This window comes from Manis javanica, chromosome 12, assembly GCF_040802235.1.
Source record: "Manis javanica isolate MJ-LG chromosome 12, MJ_LKY, whole genome shotgun sequence".
NCBI classification, from domain to species: Eukaryota; Metazoa; Chordata; class Mammalia; order Pholidota; family Manidae; genus Manis; species Manis javanica.
The window spans coordinates 71,907,788-71,928,571 of NC_133167.1; the positions used below are offsets into that span (position 1 = coordinate 71,907,788).

The window sequence follows — 20,784 nt, forward strand, 5'->3', positions numbered from 1 at the left end:
AATGATACCAAAAAAAAAAAAAATGCAGGAGAGAATGCTTCAAAGTATTGATATTCGTTATCTCAGGAAACTACTATCATAAATAATTTTTATTCTTACTATATTTTCCTGGTTTTCTAAAGTGAATTTCTTATTTCTGTAATGAGGGAAACTCTTGTAGTTAATGTTATTGTTTGAGAAAGGCAAGAGGCCCCACGCGTAGCACATCAGGCCACTTCCTCAGGTGGTGAGTGGGACTGGCTCTGCGGTGGGGCCCCGGGCTGATCAGAGACATCAGCTAGGCCGGGAAGAACCAGCGGCTTCTACCTGCCACCCTTAGGAAAGGTACCCAGTGGCAGGATCCAGCATAGCACTGCTGTCGCTTGTGGTCAGAGGATAATTACTCCTGCAAGAGACCAGGAGAACGGCAGGGCACACTGCCGATCCATGACCATCCTCTGAGCACCGCTGCTGAGGGGGCAGAGGACAGCAAATGTCCCACGGTGTCATTAGTTACTGAATGTCTGCCCTTGGAAGCTCACTGCCCACCTGGCCAAACCCTGGGTTCCAAAACCAGGGCCAGAGGAGCCCTAAGGAAGAGCTGAAGCATTTCGGGGCCTCCCTGAGTGCTGCCTGTGTGCGCACACATGGCATTTGCCATGTTTTCTGCACGTGGAGACCATCCTTCCCTTTACGACGAACCTCTGAAGCGCCTGCTTGGTGTGCTCTGACTCAGTCCCTCTGCCTGTCTCCCTTTGGGAACAGTTGCCCCTTTCTTTTGTCCACTTAAATGCCGCTATTCAGGTTTCGTCTTCCACCTCCTCTGCCTCTGCACCCTGATGTCATTTTTGTGTGAAGAGCTTTTTAAAAATACGTCTGCAGAGATTCTGATACGCCTCAGGAGCCTTCTTAGAATAAGGGTGGTCTGATGAGAGCACCATTCTTCCTCACTCAGGTTTTAAACAAGTTGTGATTTAGGACAAGGTGTTAGTGGGTGGAGGCCAACAGCTTCATCGGCACCACAGAAGGCTAGCCAGTCTTCCTGCCAGGCTGGGTGGCCAGGAGGAGAGGGGCATCTGCACTGTCAGTCTCCCCCAGAGGAAGATGGGGCCTTGGGCAGAGAGGCCAAGTGTGATGCTGAAGGTCGTGCAGGCGCGGGGCGGAGCCAGCGTGGCACTCGGTGTGCCTGCTGCTGGGCCACAGCCACCCCCTCCCTCCTCTGGAGATCTGGCTTGTCCATCTGGGCCCTGTATCCAGACCGTAAGGCGCTGGGCTTCCTGGGGGATCTCCTACCCTCCCTCGGCTCAGCCCTGGGACGCCACTGCCCTGCCTCCCTGGCAGCTGCCTCCTGAAGCTGACCGCGCCCAGAGCTTACCTCCATCTGAGGACGCTCTCCTGACCTCCAAATTTCTGTCAGCTGCCCGCCAGGCACCTTGTTGAGCCTGAAATTCCTTACTTAAAACCAGATTTAATTCTTCATGTTCCTTTTATAAAAACACGCAGAATAAACCTCCCATGCTTTCTTCCCAGGCTTCCTTTGCAAGTTCTCCACTGCCTCTCATTGCCCCTCCACTGAACCTTTCCCCCGGCCCCCTGCATGGTCCTCCTCTGACGAGACCGTATCATGGACAGTGTGACGTGAAGAGCAGGAAGGGGCTGGCAGGTCGGGGCCTGGGGCTTCCTCTGGCCCTGTGACCACTTGACTCTTAAGCTTTTTCTCACTCCATGCTTTGGTTTCTGTCCCCTGTGCCTGGTCAGCCCCATGTGTTTCAAAGACTGACGTTTCAGTGTCTCACCTCGTAGGGCACAGATGACTTCTTCCTTTTCATGATATGTGTCAGGGTTTCATAAACAAAACATCCTTTCAATAATAAAAGATGATGTGCTGTAGAATATTTAAGAGGGTGACAACTGAAGCACAGGGCTGGCACGGGCATGTCACCACATTCTTTGGGTCTTACCAGTCCCCCCCACCAAGCAGGCAGAGCCCGTTCTCATTTCTTTCAGTTTCGAGCGGTTTTGTGTCATCTCTCTGGCTTGCCTTTTATTCCCTTTCTCTGCCATCTAACGTGATGCTCTCCTCCGAGCTGTCCTCTCAAGGGGAACCGTGCCGATAGAAGGGAGGTAGTGAGGAAGGGTCCGTCTGCAGGGAGGGGGTGACTGCTCGCTTCCGCAGCCCGACACCGGCCAGGCTGGGGCAGCCCCTTCCGCCGTGCTGACCCCCAGATTCCTTACAGCCATGCAGGGTGTCCTGCCCGCGGGAGGAAGCCGGAGCCGACGGTGTGGGGCCGCCGGTGAAGGCAGCCTGGGCCTGCACCTGGAGGCAGTGGGCAGATCGGGCCTCGCTCCGGGGCCACCACCCACCCTCAGGCACCGTCCTCTGGCTGCGCTGTACCTGCGTGAGCCCACTGGTGCCCCACATCTTCACGTATCACCATTTTCTGAGGAAAGGAACAGCTTTTGAGGTCTGGCTAGTTACAGGCTGGGGAAGTCGAGCCAGGTCAGGAAGGTGGGGGTGGTTTATAAGGGGTTAGGAGGAGGAGGAGTGGGCAAACTATCCTAGGGGGCGTGGAGAGGTATGATTGGCTAAAGGTGACATGATAGACAACTAGGAACTTTTTTCCTTCCAAGAGGGAGGAGGCTGACATCTGGGTCTTAGTTGGCTCATCAGAAGGATGGAATTCAGGAAGAGCTGTCCCCTTTCCATATAAGGCACGGACCTTGGGGTCTGGTCTGTTCTTCTTTTATGGTATCTCTGCTGTTTGCATGTCCTTTTTTCTTCCTCCAGCCTAACACTTATTTAAAAAATTACCTTGTAGAAGGTGAATAAACGTGTTTACACATTTACTCAAATGGTTAGTCTTTTTAGAAAGGCAAAAGATGAAGTACAGGAGCTTTGCCTCTGAGTGCAAGCTGCTGCTGGCAGCCTGTGCCCGCTGCCGACTTGGGCCCTGGGAGAGGCTCCCAGACACAGGAAGGCAGCGGCCCACAGGGCGCCCCTCCTAGCTCAGGCAGCGCTATGCCCGGCAGAGGATCTGGTGACAGTGAGTGAGGTGCCGGGGACACCGGAGTTCCTGTCCAGCAGTGTCTGTGTTTTTAAAGGGAGAAGCCAAGAAACTCAGGTGACTCTCAGGGGGCCCCAGGCAGGCAGCCCTCTCTCTACGAGGGTCCCCTCCCCTTCCCTCCCTGGGGACCCTTCTGCCTGAGCTCCCCGACGTGCCCTCATGAGGAAGGAGAGGCTGGGGAGGGGTGCAGTGGGTAAGGCTTCTCTCTCCAGGGCTGGGGGCTTTGTCATTAAAGGTCACGCTCTGCTTCCTGGGCTCTGCCTCCAACACCTGCTGCTAGGGAGAAGGCAGCCCTTCCCTATCCACCGTGCAGCCTCACAGCGGCTCTATGCCGTGCTGTTCCTACAAGTACGGAGGAGGAAATCCAACTTCTTCAATCAATGGCTTTACCAAAACTGGGGAACTGAAAGGTCCAAATGCCATTTTAAAAATCAGACAGGGCAAATTTCCTTGCAGAGATGAACCCCGGGCCTGCTTTCCTCATCTCTGTCACCTGCCTGGTGCTGGCAGTAAATGGAGCGAGACTCTGCGGAGGCGGAGGGAGTTTGCCAAAGTTCCTGACCGCTAGGCAGGTGTGCTTTTATCGTCTTTGGATGCTTGAGCCAAGAAGAAAGGTAGGATGTGGGTCCTCGGCTCTGAACTTGTGCATGACCGCCCAACCACCCTTGAAAGTCTGGCCAGCTGAAGGGTCGGGTGGGAAAGGCTGAGTGTGTGACACTCGCTTTAACAAAGACCCTTGGACGGCGAGGGGTGCAGCTCACCAGACGGCCCGGGCACCTGCCCGCGTGTTAACAGTGGGGTTTCCGGATGCGGGCAGTGCAGGTCCCTCTTCCCTTCTCTTGCTCATGGGCATTTTCTGCTCAACATGTAATAGTAGTAAAATTAAAAAATATATATTTGAAAAACAAAAGTAACCAAATTATATAGCTTTTATTTTTGTGGAAACTTTGCACGAAAAACATACATTTAGAAAAAGACCAGAGGCAAACTTTTGAGGGGCATTTTTATTATAAATTTAATGTGGTTGATTAATGAAAAATCACAATGAAGTACCAAGAAAATGTTTGTCAATATAAAAATATTAGCAGCATGTCCATAGTTTCAGGCTCTAACACAGTCATACTTCTTCCCTCCCACTATCAAAAAAGACGCCTCCACTGGGACCACAGTGGAGCCTCAGGACGGTCAGCTTGGTAAAGGCCTCGAGGAGATCCTCAAATCCAGTGTATTGTCTGATATGTCATCTCTCCCCGCCCCAGATCTAGAACGTCAAAGCACTAGCCTCAGTGTCTGAGACAAGAACCCCGTTCTCCAGGCTGCAGGGGCAAAGAGGGAGATTTAGGCTGGACTTGTATGTAGTGCTTGATCACATGTCCTCATGTCTGCACGCTCCCTACACCGATGATGGTGAGGGGCCACCATGGGGCGACCACTGCCTGGCACATGGCGGCAGTGCTGGGGGCCAGGGAGCCTCCCCATGTACACTGCTTGGAGTGGGGCAGAGCATGGCAGTCTCACTACACCCCAGGCAGACATGGGAAGGGGAGACAGTGTGAAAATGTAACACTGGCAAACTATCCCCTGCTTCTTTGGTACTTTCCAAAATTCTCTGACCCAAATAGTATAAGGGAAGCACACCATTAAAAAAAATTACACTTTGAAGTATTTACAAATGCAATTGTGATATATTACATAATCAGTACACAGTATATGAACAAATTCTTCAGTGAAAGCACTTGTGAACTCCTGTTCCAGTATTATTCAATAGCACACCACCGTAAGCACACCTCCAGAAATTTGGATCATCCATCCCACAACACAATCTTACACTGTATTAAATGGGAAAAATATTTTCCAATCTACATTTTCTTTTTAAAAGGTTCTTAAAGTTTGCTACTGAAATTATTATGTACAAAGATGTGTTGAACACTGAATTCTAGGCAATTATCTCCACTCCATTTTGAATATGTTTGAAATAATGCTACCTATTCTATGTATACAGTATGTATTTAATATGTAAGCAACTGCACCATGTTATATCACCACAATACCAGTTTAATGCACACATCATGTACAGTAGCTAAGTGAGCTCTGGAGGGTGACTCTACAGCCTAGGCGAACAATATGTTTGGAACCGTATGAAAGGGACACGGAGATGCCGGCTGGGAGCCCATGTATGGGCAGGAGCATGGACACACACCTCCCACACGGACCCACACCACACTACCCCTTGTGCACTGGCTGGAGGAAGACATCACACGTATGGAAGGATCCCATACATGAGGAGGGCCATGACAGCAGCACTGAACAGGCCAGCCACGGGGACAGTCACAAACCAGGCCACAAAGATGTTCCGGAAGAGGCGCCAGTCCACGGCCTTCCGCGAGCGGATCCAGCCCACAGCCACCACCGAGCCCACCTGTAGGAGACACATTGTAAAGTAAAAACACGGGCCCATACATTTAAAGGTGAGATAAGAAATTTCATTCAACCAGTGTAAACTGGCTAATCTCAGAAATACTAACTAAAATTACTCTTCCCATAGATTTGCTGAAAGCTTTTAAAATAGATTTTAGGTATTACTCGTTTAGGACTATTCTGTTCAGTATACAGTTGCGATGTATTTCCCACTTATATCCTGCTCTATTTGGACGGAACTTCAGCCAGTTAAATGTTTCTAGTCGCTCTGCACCTTATAAATTATTAATGCCCTTGTTTTAAATATTCCTCATGCAAGGTATTGCTTGCTTCAATATGTGAACCTGCTTTAATTACATAATGAAATGGCAACAGTGTACGCCTTCTCTTAAAATAACAGCATCACAGAATGTTGGAGCTGGAGAAGATCTTTGGGAATATCTAATCCACATCCCTATACAGTTTTGGGGTGTGGGGAGATACTATAAATCATGGTGGATTGAGGACTGGAACCTAGGCCTCTTGAGTTTAAACTGGTTTTCTCCAGTATCTCAAACTTCCTTGCAGTCCTTGTACTTTAGGTAATTATAAATAAATAAAAATGAAATGGAGCATCAATATTATTGGATCTCAACTGTCAATCGTGCCTCACAAAATGACAGTTATAGGTAACTTAGAAGTCAGAATAACCTGATTCAAACATTTCTCTGAACACTTGCAGTTCATTTTATGGTTTGTTAAGAGTTTAAAAAGGAAAAGACACTTTAAGCATCCAGAAAATGAAAATCATAAGGAAGTACAATGCTGTGACATCTCATGCCCCACCAGGGCTCTGGCAAAGCCCAGAGAGTCCAACATGGTGCCACTGGGCACCTGGGAGGTAGAGGAGGTGGGCATGAAGGTCTCCATACAAGAGGCCGAGACCCTCAGCAGACCCTCCAATACTGCAGCATCAGCAGTGGCCACTGAGGTCCACATACCAACCAGGATCTAACCACAGGAAAAATAAAATCCAACACTAGATTGTGAATGGAAGCAAACTGGACCGCCAAACAGCAGCGTATCTAAAGGCAGTGAGTTCTAACATTTTGTCAACCCACACCGTGATTAACCAGCACTTGAATTATGTCTCCAGGACCGCAACTGACCCCCTGGAGGCAGTGACCGCAAAACGACTTTATTGCATTTTCCTGGCTGTAACCAGTACACTTTATGAAACTGATAAGCCTGCTTAGTTTGTTGTCTCCCACAACATGACAATGGAGATCTTACTACTGTCAAGGATGAGCGAAGTTGCATTGTCTCCAATTATGGTCAGATCCACAAACCCGAGCTTCTTAGAAGAAATTCTTTGTGTTACTCCCCATCTCTCAGGGTCACACCCCTCACCTTCCAGCTATTTTTCTGTATTACTTTAGGGAGAATGTGCTCAACTCTCATCATATCTACCCCCTCTTCCTTTCTGAATAACTTTCTTTAAAAGCATGAAAGTAATACAGCAAGAAGTTCATATAATAGGAGGGGTGGACAATTACCAAGAACCCCACTATTGTCATATTTATATACTCCTTTCTAGTATTTTTTTTATTTTGGTATCATTAATCTACAATTACATGAGGAACATTATGTTTAATAGACTCCCCCCTTCAAGTCCTCTGTCCATCAGCATAGTAAGATGCTGTAGAATCACTACTTGTCTTCTCTGTGTTTAACATCCCTCCCTATGCACCCCCCACATTATACATGCTAATCATAAGGCCCCCTTTCTTTTTCCCCCTTATCCCTCCCTCCCCACCTGTCCTCCCCAGTCCCTTTCCCTTTGGTAACTGTTAGTCCATTCTTGGGTTCTGTGATTCTGCTGCTGTTTTGTTCCTTCAGTTTTTCTTTGTTCTTATACTCCACATATGAGTGAAATCATTTGGTACTTGTCTTTCTCCGCCTGGCTTATTTCACTGAGCATAATACCCTCTTGCTCCATCCATGTTGTTGCAAATGGTAGGATTTGTTTTCTTCTTATGGCTGAATAATATTCCATTGTGTATATGAACCATATCTTCTTTATCCATTCATCTACTGATGGACACTTAGGTTGCTTCCATTTCTTGGCTATTGTAAATAATGCAGCAGTAAACATAGGGGTGCATATGTCTTTTTCAAACTGGGCTGCTGTATTCTTAGGGTAAATTCCTAGAAGTGGAATTCCTGGGTCAAATGGTATTTCTATTTTGAGCTTTTTGAGGAACCTCCATATTGCTTTCCACAATGGTTGAACTAATTTACATTCCCACCAGCAGTATAGGAGGGTTCCCCTTTCTCCACAACCTCGCCAACATTTGTTGTTTGTCTTTTGGATGGTGGTGATCCTTACTGGTGTGAGGCAATATCTCATTGTGGTTTTAATTTGCATTTCTCTGCTGACTAGCGATGTGGAGCATCTTTTCATGTGTCTGTTGGCCATCTGGATTTCTTCTTTGGAGATGTAGGTTGCCATCCATAGATCATTCTGTTTCTGTGCGAATTGTTTGCCTTCCTTGTTATCTGTGGTGCATGCCGCAGCTCACTAAATCTAAACTGAGATCTGTTTCTTGTTATCTCTACCCCCTCATTGCCTGGCACCAGGGACGACTTGCCCCAGCGACTTGGAGGCAATTACATTCCTGTAGTAAAGCATGTTAAAGAATCATTGTGTCTAGAAACTTGTTAACCCACTCAAGAATGTGATGCCTGATCAATAAATATGAGAGGTGCCTTTTGAGCACCACTCTTGAGCTGGTTTGTCTTGAGTCCCCTGGCTGGCCTACTCAGGTCTTTGATATCTCATCGCGTCACCTCCTTTGTCTGTGGGTTGGAGACGGGGAGGAGGCTGACAGGAGAACTATCTGTTCAGCTCCTCTGCCCATTTTTTAATTGGATTATTTGCTTTTTGTTTGTTCAGGTGTGTAAGCTCTTTATATATTTTGGATGTCAACCCTTTATCGGAACTGTCATTTATGAATATATTCTCCCATACTGTAGGATGCCTTTTTGTTCTATTGATGGTGTCCTTTGCTGTACAGAAGCTTTTCAGCTTGATATAGCCCCACCTGTTCATTTTTTCTTTTGTTTCCCTTGCCTGAGGAGATATGTTCATGAAGAAGCCGCTCATGTTTATGTCCAAGAGATTTTTGCCTATGTTTTTTCCTAAGAGTTTTATGGTATCATGACTGACATTCAGGTCTTTGATCCATTTTGAATTTACTTTTGTGTATGGGGTTAGACAGTGATCCAGTTTCATTCACCTACATGTAGCTGTCCAGTTTTGCCAGCACCATCTATTAAAGAGACTGTCCTTTCCCCATTGTATGTCCATGGCTCCTTTATCATATATTAATTAACCTTATATGTTTGGGTTAATGTCTGGAGTCTCTATTCTGTTCCACTGGTCTGTGGCTCTGTTCTTGTGCCAGAACCAAATTGTCTTGATTACTGTGGCTTTGTAGTAGAGCTTGAAGTTGGGGAGCGAGATCCCCGCCACTTTATTCTTCCTTCTCAGGATTACTTTGGCTATTCGGGGTCTTTGGTGGTTCCATATGAATTTTTGAACTTCTTGTTCCAGTTTGTTGAAGAATGCTGTTGGTATTTTGATAGGGATTGCATTGAATCTGTATATTGCTTTGGGCAGGATGGCCATTTTGATGATATTAATTCTTCCCAGCCAAGAGCATGGGATGAGTTTCCATTTGTTAGTGTCCTCTAATTTCTCTTAAGAGTGTCTTGTAGTTTTCAGGGTATAGGTCTTTCACTTCCTTTGTTAGGTTTATTCCTAGGTGTTTTATTCTTTTTGATGAAGTTGTGAATGGAATTGTTTACCTGATTTCTCTTTTTATTATTTCATTGTTAGTGTACAGGAAAGCCACAGATTTCTGTGTATTAATTTTGTATCCTGCAACTTTGCTGAATTCTGATATTAGTTATAGTAGTTTTGGAGTAGAGTCTTTATGTTTTTTATGTACAATACCATGTCATCTGCAAATAGTGACAGTTTCACTTCTTCTTTACCAATCTAGATGCCTTGTATTTCTTTGTTTTGTCTGATTGCTGTGGCTAGGACCTCCAGTACTATGTTGAATAACAGTGGGGAGAGTGGGCATCCCTGTCTTGTTCCCAATCTTAGAGGAAAAGCTTTCAGCTTCTCGCTGTTCAGTGTGATGTTGGCTGTCAGTTTATCATATATGACCTTTATTATGTTGAGGTTCTTGCCCTCTGTACCCATTTTGTTGAGAGTTTTTATCATGAATGGATGTTGAATTTTGTCAAATGCTTTTTCAGTGTCTATAGAGATGATCATGTGATTTTTGTCCTTCCTTTTGTTGATGTGGTGGATGATGTTGATGGATATCCGAATGTTGTACCATTCTTGCATCCCTGAGATGAATCCTACTTGGTCATGGTGTATAATCATCTTGATGTATTTTTTCATCTATGTTCATCAGGGATATTGGTCTGTAATTTCCTTTTTTTGTGGGGTCTTTGCCTGGTTTTGGTATTAGGGTGATGTTGGCTTCATAGAATGAGTTTGGGAGTATTCCCTCCTCTTCTATTCTTTGGAAAACTTTAAGGAGAATGGGTATTATGTCTTCTCCGTAGGTCTGATAAAATTCTGAGGTAAATCCATCTGGCCTGGGGGTTTTGCTCTTGGGTAGTTCTTTGATTACCGCTTCAATTTCGTTGCTGGTAATTGGTCTGTTTAGATTATCTGTTTCTTCCTTGGTCAGTTTTGGAAGGTTCTATTTTTCTAGGAAGTTGTCCATTTCTTCTAGGTTTTCCAGCTTGTTAGCATATAGATTTTCATAGTATTATCTAATAATTTTTTGTATTTCTGTGGGGTCCATCCTGATTTTTCCTTTCTTGTTTCTGATTCTGTTGCTGTGTGTTGATTCTCTTTTTCTCTTAATAAGTCTGGCTAGAGGCTTATCTATTTTGTTTATTTTCTCAAAGAGCCAGCTCTTGGTTTCATTGATTTTTTTCTATTGTTTTATTCTTCTCCATTTTATTTATTTCTTCTCTGATCTTTATTATGTCCCTCCTTCTGCTGACCTTAGGCCTCATTTGTTCTTTTTCCAATTTTGATACTTGTGATGTTAGACTATTCATTTGGGATTGTTCTTCCTTCTTTATATATGCCTGGATTGCTATATACTTTCTTCTTAACACTGCTTTTGCTGCATCTCACAGAAGTTGGGGCTTTGTGTTGTTGTTGTCATCTGTTCCCATATATTGCTTGATCTCCATTTTAATTTGGTCATTGATTCATTGATTATTTAGGAGCATGTTGTTAAGCCTCCATGTGTTTGTGAGCCTTTTTGCTTTCTTTGTACAATTTATTTCTAGTTTTTTATGTTTGTGGTCTGAGAAGTTGGTTGGTAGAATTTCAATCTTCTTTAATTTACTGAGGCTCTTTTTGTGGCCTAATATGTGGTCTGTTCTGGAGAATGTTCCATGTGCACTTGAGAAGAATGTGTATCCTGTTGCTTTTGGGTGTAGAGTTCTATAGATGTCTATTAGGTCCATCTGTTCCAGTGTGTTGTTCAGTGCCTCTGTGTCCTTACTTATTTTCTGTCTGGTGGATCTGTCCTTTGGAGTGAATGGTGTGTTGAAGTCTCCTAAAATGAATGCATTGCATTCTATTTCCTCCTTTAATTCTGTTTGTATTTGTTTCACATATGTTGGTGCTCCTGTGTTGGGTGCATGTATGTTTATAATGGTTATATCCTCTTGCTGGACTGAGCCCTTTATGTAATGTCCTTCTTCATCTCTTGTTACTTTCTTTGTTTTGAAGTCTATTTTGTCCAATACAAGTACTGCAACACCTGCTTTTTTCTCCGTTGTTTGCATGAAATATCTTTTTCCATCCCTTGACTTTTAGTCTGTTCATGTCTTTGGGTTTGAGATGAGTCTCTTGTAAGCAGCATATAGATGGGTCTTGCTTTTTTATCCATTCTATTACTCTGTGTCTTTTGATTGGTGCATTCAGTCCATTTACATTTATGGTGATTATTGAAAGATATATACTTATTGCCATTGCAGGCTTTAGATTTGTGGTTACCAAAGGGTCAAGGTTAGCTTCTTTACTATCTTACTGTCTAACTTAACTTGCTTATTGAGCTATTATAAACACAGTCTGATGATGATTTATTTCTCTCCCTTCTTATTCCTCCTCCATTCTGTATATGTTAGGTGTTTTATTTTGTGCTCTTTTGTGTTTATTGTGACTGCTTTTGTGGGTAGTTGGTTTTATTTTTTGCCTTTAGTTAGTATTTGGTTGGTCTGCTTTCTTTGCTGTGGTTTTATTTTCTCTGGTGACATCTATTTAGCCTTAGGAGTGCTTCCATCTAGAGCAGTCCCTTTAAAATATCCTGTAGAGGTGGTTTGTGGGAGGCAAATTCCCTCAACTTTTGCTTGTCTGGGAATTGTTTAATCCCTCCTTCATATTTAAATGATAATAGTGCTGGATACAGTATTCTTGGTTCAGGGCTTTTCTGTTTCATTGCATTAAATATATCATGCCATTCTTTTCTGGCCTGTAAGGGTTCTGTTGAGAAGTCTGATGACAGTCTGATGGGTTTTCCTTTGTAGCTGACCTTTTTTCTCTCTCTGGCTGCCTTTAATACTCTGTCCTTGTCCTTGATACTTGCCATTTTAATTATTATGTGTCTTGATATTGTCCTCCTTGGGTCCCTTCTGTTGGGAGTTCTGTGTGCTTTCATGGTCTGAGCTACTATTTCCTACCCCAGGTTGGGGAAGTTTTCAGCAATTATTTCTTCAAAAACACTTTCTAACCCTTTTTCTCTCTCTTCTTCTGGTACCCCTATAATGTGGATATTGTTCCGTTTGGATTGGTCACACAGTTCTCTTAATATTCTTTCATTCCCAGAGATCCTTTTATCTCTCTGCATCTGCTTCTCTGCATTCCTGTTCTCTGATTTCTATTCCATTAACAGCCTCTTGCATCTCGTCCATTCTGCTTTTAAGTCCTTCCAGAGATTGTTTTATTTCTGTATTCTCCCTCCCAACTTTATCCTTTAGCTCTTGCATTTTTCTCTGCAACTTCATCAGAATGGTTATGACCTTTATTTTGAATTCTTTTTCAGGCAGATTGGTTAAATCTATCTCCTCAGGTTCCCTCTGAGGGAATGTCTGGGATATTCTTGTCTGTAACAAAAATAGTCTTTTTGTGGTGATAGAGGTAGTCATGGGCAATTGGTGCATGTGTCAGGTGGGAGAACAAATTCCCTTCTTGCTTGCCTGCCACCTTTCCTTCCTGTGAGAATGGCGACCCCTAGCAGCTTGTGCTGGACAGCCGCGCACTGACAGTGCCTCTGAGTCTGGCCCTGGCGGCTGCGGAGGCAGCTCTGTGCGGCTGCTGTGGGCATGGCCAGTCTCAGGCTGCTGCTCCGCATGTGGGGGACCGGGCGGGAGGCTGTTTATTGCCGTGAGGGGTCTTAGAGCTCTGCTGCCGCCCAGGGGGTTAGGGCACCTGGAGTTCCCCGGGCTTCCCAGCTGCTGGGCTGAGTGTGCTGGGACGCTTCCGTCCAGCCGTGAGACCCCTGTCCCTTTAAGACTTTTAAAAAGCACTCGTTTTTCTTTTGTCCCAGGGGCATTGGCTGCGGGGACTCGCTCACAAGTTTTACTGTTCTGTTTCCCTAGTATCCAGCACACCAAGCACTACATCTCCACTCCCAGTGCGGATGGCTAGGGCTGGGTATTCAGCAGTCCTGGGCTCCCTCTCCCTCTCCGCTCCGACTCCTCTCCTCCTGCCCGGGAGCTGGGGTGCAGGGAGCACTTGCGTCACACTAGGCCGTGGCTTGCATCTTACCCCCTTCATGAGACACTGGGTTCTCGCAGGTGTAGATGTAGCCTGGCTGTTGTGCTGTATCTTCTGGTCTCTCTTTTAGGAATAGTTGTATTTGTTGTATTTTCAAAAGTATGTATGGTTTTGGGAGGAGATTTCTGCTGCCCTACTCACGCTGCCATCTTGGCTCCTCCCTCCTTTCTAGTATTTTTTTTATAAATATGCCTTTACTTGTATACGGCATTTCCTTTCTTCAAAAATAATTTAAAATTTCTTTTAACAATTTAAAATCAATAATATGTTATAAGCATCTTTCCACAGTGCTCACAGCCATTATCATCATGTAAAATGGTACACCCCTTAGGTACATATACCTTAATTCACCATTTCCAATTTTTCTCAACTAGAAATTGTTCATGATTAATATATTCATTCATATGGCCTACATTTGAGCTTTAAAAAAATCCTCTGAAACAGATTATTAAAGGAGGCATTTAAAAAATACCCTTTAATAATTTGAAACTTAGAGAAAAGTTGCAAGAACTCCCACATACCCTTTATCCCAATCCACCGATTTTTAACATTTTGCCACAATCTATAAAGAAACATTTTAATGCCATTAAAATATCCTGCTTCCCTTTCTGCTAAAGATTTAGTGATCCAATGTTTATTAGAATGGCTGCAAAGTGGTGATTTACTACCCCCCTTCCCATGTATTAGATGGAATGCTGCTCTGAGGAAGAGTTTTTTCCCTCTGAATGTGTTTTAGAATCTTAATGCACAGTGTAAAGTAGTTTTTAAAACTTGTGAAAGCACAAGGTCATCCGTAATCAATACACCACTATAATCCTGTAAATTCTCTTTTGCTAACCAATAAAAAAACATACTATTGTTGCTTAATCTGCATCTTTACTACTGAGGCTGCAACTCCATCCAATTTTACTCCCTCTCCTCTTTACATATAAAAATTGCCTCTCCAGGTATTCTGCCCATTTACATATTGGAATCTAAATGTGTCCCCTTATTTATGTGTGGTCTCTACTCTTCTATTAACTTTGTGATACTCAGTGCAAATATTTTCTCAATCCAGTATTTTGCTTTGTTTCACCTTCAAGTTTATGATTTCATGCAATAGACTATACTTTCCTTCTATGATGTATCCTTAGCTTCTGTATTTGATGAATATTTAATTCTATTTTATTTTAAATATGCTGAAAGAAAATTCTAAATTTTTAAATCCTTTATAAGTATTATGTAAGCCATCAGATCTATGTTCATGTATTTTGAGTAACGGGTCTAATATTTGTTTTTCTACCAGCTCTCCATCATCAAGTAGTAGTGAAATTTTCTCTTCCTTGAACTATATGCTTGTATATAGTGGTTCTAGCTTTGGCCTATCTACTGTTTTTTACAATTATGTACACACACACACACCACATACACACACACACACACACATTTGTTTTTTTTCCCCCAGGAAAGCAATCATAATTTTCAAACTTCTTGATTCAACTATTTCTTAAAAATAGCCTATAAAAATATCTAATGGAATAATCCCTTTTTTCAACATATATTTCTAGTTTAATTTCATGGTGATTAGAGTTTGCATTCAGCACAATTCCTGTTAATTTATAAGTTTTACAGTGTTTTTATCACAGTCTTCTGAATGTATGATTAATTTTTATAAATGCTTCATATTTTGATAAGAAGACATATGATCTGTAGGGTAAAATTCTACTATGTATTATTCATTATATATATAAAAATCTATTGTTCCTTTATATTCCTAAGTACTTCTGTCTTCTTCATTTGTCAGACTTAAGATATATTAACTTCCGAGTTCTAACAGCCTTTGCCTTAGGTTTGTACTTGTTATTTGGATCAACGGACTCAGAGTACTATGTCCTCTCTGCAGACCCTGCCTTTTGCTGATATAAAATAGTATTCTCTGCTGTGCTCTGACTCCCCTCTTAATAGGTTGTATTTCGAGCTTCAGGCCACCTTCAGGCACCAACAGCAATAAAGTATTGGGAAGTAGGGGAACCAGGGGGCAAGAATTAGAAAGTTTAATTAGAAATTGTAATCTTAAAATTTTAAATCAGCAGTATTTCCTATAAACTGTTCCAAATCCAAAGGCTGGTTGAGTAATCATTTATGTCATCTACCGAGGTGAACAAGGTGGGTAATTCACAGAAAAGAATAACCCCAAAGCACCCCAACATGGAATGAGAATGTTTTGGCAACGCCACTCTGAGTTACCATCAAGGAGCTCACAAATGGGCGTCTGTGTTCAGTCATGGGGCCACTGTCCGTCGTACGTTCGGGCTAAAGGCCAAAGCTGCCCCAGGCTCGCACAGGGAAGAACAATTAAGTTACCAAAGCCTACATCTGCAGATACTTTTATTTTCAAGACTCATTTCTGTTTCTTTAATTAAGGCTTTCAGCTTTAACCAGAGTTATCATCTCAGGAGAGTATCTAATGCACTGAGCCCTCTGATATAAAATCCAAAAATGTGTAACACAAACACAGAAAGCAGAATGTATCATCAAAGGAGACTGTTTCATACCTGTCTTCTCGAATGAAACATGACAGTGATTTTTCTAATTGTTTTCCAAATTATACATTCAGCTAATATATCACATAGTATAATGGGGTTTTATAAATGTTTTAAATAGAGTACAATAAAATTGAAACTGCACTTATTTATTCCTGTGTCCTGCTAAGTAGACATAGCTGAAATCTACCCAGGTAAATGGAAAAGCTTATTTTCAAAAATGGTTTCCCTCTTTTTTCCTGCCAAGTTCCCAACTTTTGCCCACCGGGTAATGGAGTTAGCTCTAAGCATGAAACCTAATAGACAGGAGAGGAAGTAGAGCTGAAAAATCAAAAACAGCTCCTGAGAACACGATGGGATTCAGTTACTCTGTGTGGACAGCATCACCCTTTGCATGTTTTCAGATTCATGGCCTTGCTCACACAGGGCTTCTTCACTCTGAACACGAGCCCACATCTCTCATATTTCATCCCATATTTGCCCCTTGAGGCCTGTCACATGCAGAAGAACTGTGTGGACAGAAGAATTAAGTTGTAATGGGTGCAGGCAACTGTGAATGCTTCTCAGCACTGCAGTCAGTCAGGTGCAGGTCTCCTGGGCACCACGGATTCTGCAGGGCCAGGGCTTTGCCTCCTGGCTCCTGCAGTGACCAGCGACCCTCGGGCTGCCCACCAGAACCCACGTTGAGTTCTGTCTTGTCTGTTTGACAGATGACATCGACTGTGGTTCCATGTTAAGGAGACCTGTTTTAAGTGCCAATGAGCTATCCTAACCCATCAGTTCTAAGGAAACAAAATCTACCACGGGCGTTGTATAGATATTTTAGGAAAATGATAGCATTCACACTTATTCACTAAGGTCCTGCACAAGCTAGATGTTTAAGTCCCTTAGTACACCTCCTTATTAAAGTATAAACATTAAGGAAATGACTTTTTAAAAAATAAATGTGTAGTTTTTACGGGCATTTTATATTTTTCATCTATTTCTATAAGTTGTATTATAAATATTTTGCTAATAGTGCTATTAGCAAAATCAGTATTTTCAGTTGACACTTTTACATTAGTATAGCTTAGACTGCTAGTTAGGTAAGTAATGAAAACAATCCAGAAAAATCAAACTTGTGCTGCTTTTCAAGAAATCTTTCAACTTGTGTGTGAAAGAATTTGCCCTCACTAGGCTTGCTTATGTGCAGGGTTAATTATTAAACAGATAAGGTAACATTTACTTAAAAGTAGCCCCAAGTTATGCCTACAGAAGCGTTCAAAGCCGATCTCCTGGGGAAAGAATATATTTCCCCTATGAAATGAGGCTGCCGTGGAGTAGTAGGGAAGATGGGCATTTTTCATTGCTTATGGTTTTATATTGTTGGAAATATTTCAATGAGCATGTGGTCGTCTTGTTATTTTTAGTAACTTAGATTAGAACAAGGACAACGAAGGACCACCCCCTGCCTGCCCTCTCTGCTCTGGTGTGGCTCCCAGGGAGTGCTGTCTCGGGCCAGTCACTCATCCGTCCTCTGCTTCGGGTTCCTCACTGGTGAAACGGGGGTAAGGATGGCACGCACCTCAACGGGCTCTTGGGAGGATTAAATGAATTCATAGCCCCAGTGACTTAACACAGTGCCCAGCAGAGGGCACCCGCCCCGAGCGGAAGGTCCGAACCCTGGGTCTGTACGCGCCGACGTGCGGGGCTAGAGCACCGCCTGCCTCTGGGAGCTGCTTTCTCCTCCGTGCCGGGGAGGAGAGCGCCGGTTCGGAGCTCCCACGGGGTTAACGGCCACTGTGCGTGTGCAGAGCACCAAGCGCTGGGCCTGGCCCTCTGTGTGTACTGAGCAAGTGGAAGCAATTTGTGTGGTGAAAATCTGCAGGAACTGAGGGTTTTCTGTACAACACTGCAGCAAAATAAAATTGAAAGCCTCTTTCTAATGAGACCTATTCTCCCCGCCATAGCGTGGTCAGCTGGTCCACTTCAAACACCCTCCCCCCAACTCTGCCTGGCCTTAATATTTGAGGCACTAAGTCATTCACAAGCAGTGGTATTTGTCTGTAACCACACTGGCTGGCACGTGTACATTGTGTGTAAATGTAAGTGGCCATCTCTGTCACAGTGGCCACGGGACCCCCAGTGCCTAGACCAGTACCTCCCACCCCACAGGTACAAATGAGTATTTCCTGAATGATACGAACAAATGAACCTAGGAAAACCTGGAGGCGCCAAGCATTTGCTTGGCTGAAGTTCGTGACTGCTCCCGTACATAGGAGGCCCACTGAGGAGGACGTGGAATTCTGTCCAGACACCGGGTGGACCTGAGTTGTCAGACCTGGGTTCCAGTCTCAGCTCCACCCTGGCTGACGTGGATAACTCCCGAGACTCAAGTCCCCTTCATCCAGCTTTAAGGCGGCTTCCAGCTCCCACATTCCACCCCTAGCCCTGAGTTCTAGAGCACCCGGCAGAGGCTGAGACGAGGACTTTCCCCTCATCTGGAGTCTACTCTAAGCCACCAGTCACTCTGTTCGTTGCAGGGGGAGAAAGAACTGAAGCGGCTGCCTTACACTTCCACTGGCATGGCCTCTGTTTATGTCTAGGTCCACTCTCAACTCCCAGTGCCTGCAATGGTTTGGCACTGAGTTGGGCGGGGGGGTGGGGGGAGCACCTGAACCTATGAGCATGGTTAGTGCACACATGACGGACTTCAGAGCAACATCACTGTGGAAACAATAAGAGAGAAACAGGGCAAATGGACCGCATGAGGAACACACAGAAGGCAGGAAAGCTCATGCACGCGTGCACTGCAAAAGCACTGTGGCCGGCAGAAGGTGGCACACAGCCGAGCAGAAAAGGTGGAGGACAGTCTGAGAAAAGCACACGCCCACAGCCAACCAGGCTCTGGCAGACCCCTCAAACCCGGGGAGGAGACTTCTCACCACCACCCACAGACAAAGCGCTACCAGCTTTTCTCCATACGCGTGGTGCCGGGGCCCATCCCAGCCTGCCGCGGGGGCCTACCTTGCAGTGAGTGGTGCTGACCGGAAGTCCGATGTTGGAGGCAATCACCACCGTGAACGCGGAGGCCAGCTCAATGGTGAAGCCGCTGCGGGGGCGGGGGCACAGGACATTCATCACAGGCGCTCTTTGTTCCGACCCGCTGACCCCCAGGGGCGTAAAGTCTCCCCAGAACACTCTGGGCCCACTGTGGACTGCTACTGGCCAGATGACAGTAATAGAACAAGAAACTGCTGCATAATAGCAGCGATTCACACTAAGACTTTGCATTATCCTGTTGATGGTCCTAAATGGCCTTGTTTTTCTGATGTTTTCCAAACCACCCACTGTGGTAACTGGGTCAGCAATTACTGCTGTGCAGAAAATGTTACATTCATCAGTTCTGAAGTGGCACGAAGCCATACTCTTGTTTTTAAAATATTGTACTTAAAAAAGGAAATTTTTCTGAGGATTACTAATTTTTCTTAAGTCATTTATAGAAATCTGTCATTAAAATGAATTTCAAGGGGAAAGATTTCTTACAATTGGTAGTCCCAAATTTTGGCTGTATTCTGAAAATTCTCTTCTAAGTTGTTACTTAACCCAAATATATCTAAAGGATGCACAATAGAAGGACCACACAGAAAACGGAGCAGGGCTGCAGATGCCACCTAGGGGCACCTACAATCCAGATGTGCTGCTGGGAGGATGTACCAGGCAGCCCTGGAAGCCAGCCAGGAAGAGCTGCTTCCAACCAGCAGGTGGAGCTGGTGAGGCAGACACTGCTAGGAATCGCAGCCCTGGGGCCTGGGCAGGTTTCCCCCAGCCTCCCACTTGCTTGCTGGGTCAGACCACCAGGGGGCACGGCCTTGGGCAGGAGGGCGGGTCAGCTTCTCCTTCCTTCTAGCCTCCTAGTCTCTCATTTTCTCTCCTCATCTCAGAGCCACTGTGGATGTGGCTGAGGACACAGGCGGGAGGGTAAGGATGGGTGGCAAGCCAAGGAGAGTGCATCTCACCCTGCCCCTCTCCTCGCTGGGACCCCACTGCCCAGGGGCCACTCTGGGTGGCTGCGGTGGGGAGGCTCACAGACCTGGCCTGGGCGCGCTCCGGCATACCTCGATGGTGTGATCGGAGTGAGGTCTTTCCCCATGGTCTGGATCACTCTCCGCCCCCAGATCCAGAGGCCGGTGCAGATTCCCACTCCTCCATAGAGCAGCAGCCAGATGGGAGTCCCTTCCTCTTGCAGGACAGCACCCTGCTTATAAATCAGCCACAGAGCTACCAGGGGGCCAATGGCATTACTGAGAGGAAAAAAGACATTAATTTTATAAACACTGTACATACATATAAACATACAGTGACTTCTCAGTCTTGAGGAAGGGCTGCCCTGTATTTGTGGCTCACCTACATAATCTAGGGGTGACCAACATGATTCATGAATTTTTTGTATTGTGGTGGAAAGAATGATATAAAATTTACCATCTTGCCCATTTTTAAATGTCCAGTTCACTAGTGTTGAGCATATTCTACACTGTTGGGAAACATCTCCAGAACTTTTGTATCTTGTAAATCTGAAACTCTTTACCTGTTAAACAGTGACCCCCTTTGTCTCCTCCCCCTGCCCCTGAGAACCACCCCTTCTATTGTCAGTCTCTATGAATCTGATGGCTCTAGGGACCTCATATCAGTGAAATACAGTATTCACTTCGCATACTGTCCTCCAGATTCATCCATGTTGTAGCAGGTGTCAGAATTTCTTCCCCTTTTAAGGCTGAGTAATATTCCATTGTTCATGTAGACCACATTTTCCTTATCCACTAATCCATCAACGCACCCTTGGGTTGCTCCCACCTCTCGGCTAGTGTGAATAATGCTGCAGTGGACACAGGAGTACAGATACTTCTTTGAGACCTTTGCCTTCAATTCTTTTGGGTACACACTCAGAAGTGGGTTG

General features: G+C 44.7%; 1 protein-coding gene across 2 annotated transcripts in view; it reads right to left on the bottom strand.

Moving 5' to 3' along the window:
- Window positions 1–4,030: 4,030 nt before the first annotated feature.
- Window positions 4,031–20,784, bottom strand: part of SLC20A2 (solute carrier family 20 member 2) — a 126,582-nt gene continuing 109,828 nt past the window's right edge. For both annotated transcript variants that reach the window (XM_073218842.1, XM_073218843.1), the window contains exons 9-11: window positions 19,946–20,131; window positions 18,855–18,939; window positions 4,031–5,463 (exon numbers count right to left, since the gene is read on the bottom strand). In XM_073218842.1, coding sequence (XP_073074943.1) covers window positions 5,299–5,463; window positions 18,855–18,939; window positions 19,946–20,131 — 436 coding nt within the window. In that variant the 3' untranslated portion in view covers window positions 4,031–5,298. The remainder of the gene's footprint in view (window positions 5,464–18,854; window positions 18,940–19,945; window positions 20,132–20,784) is intronic.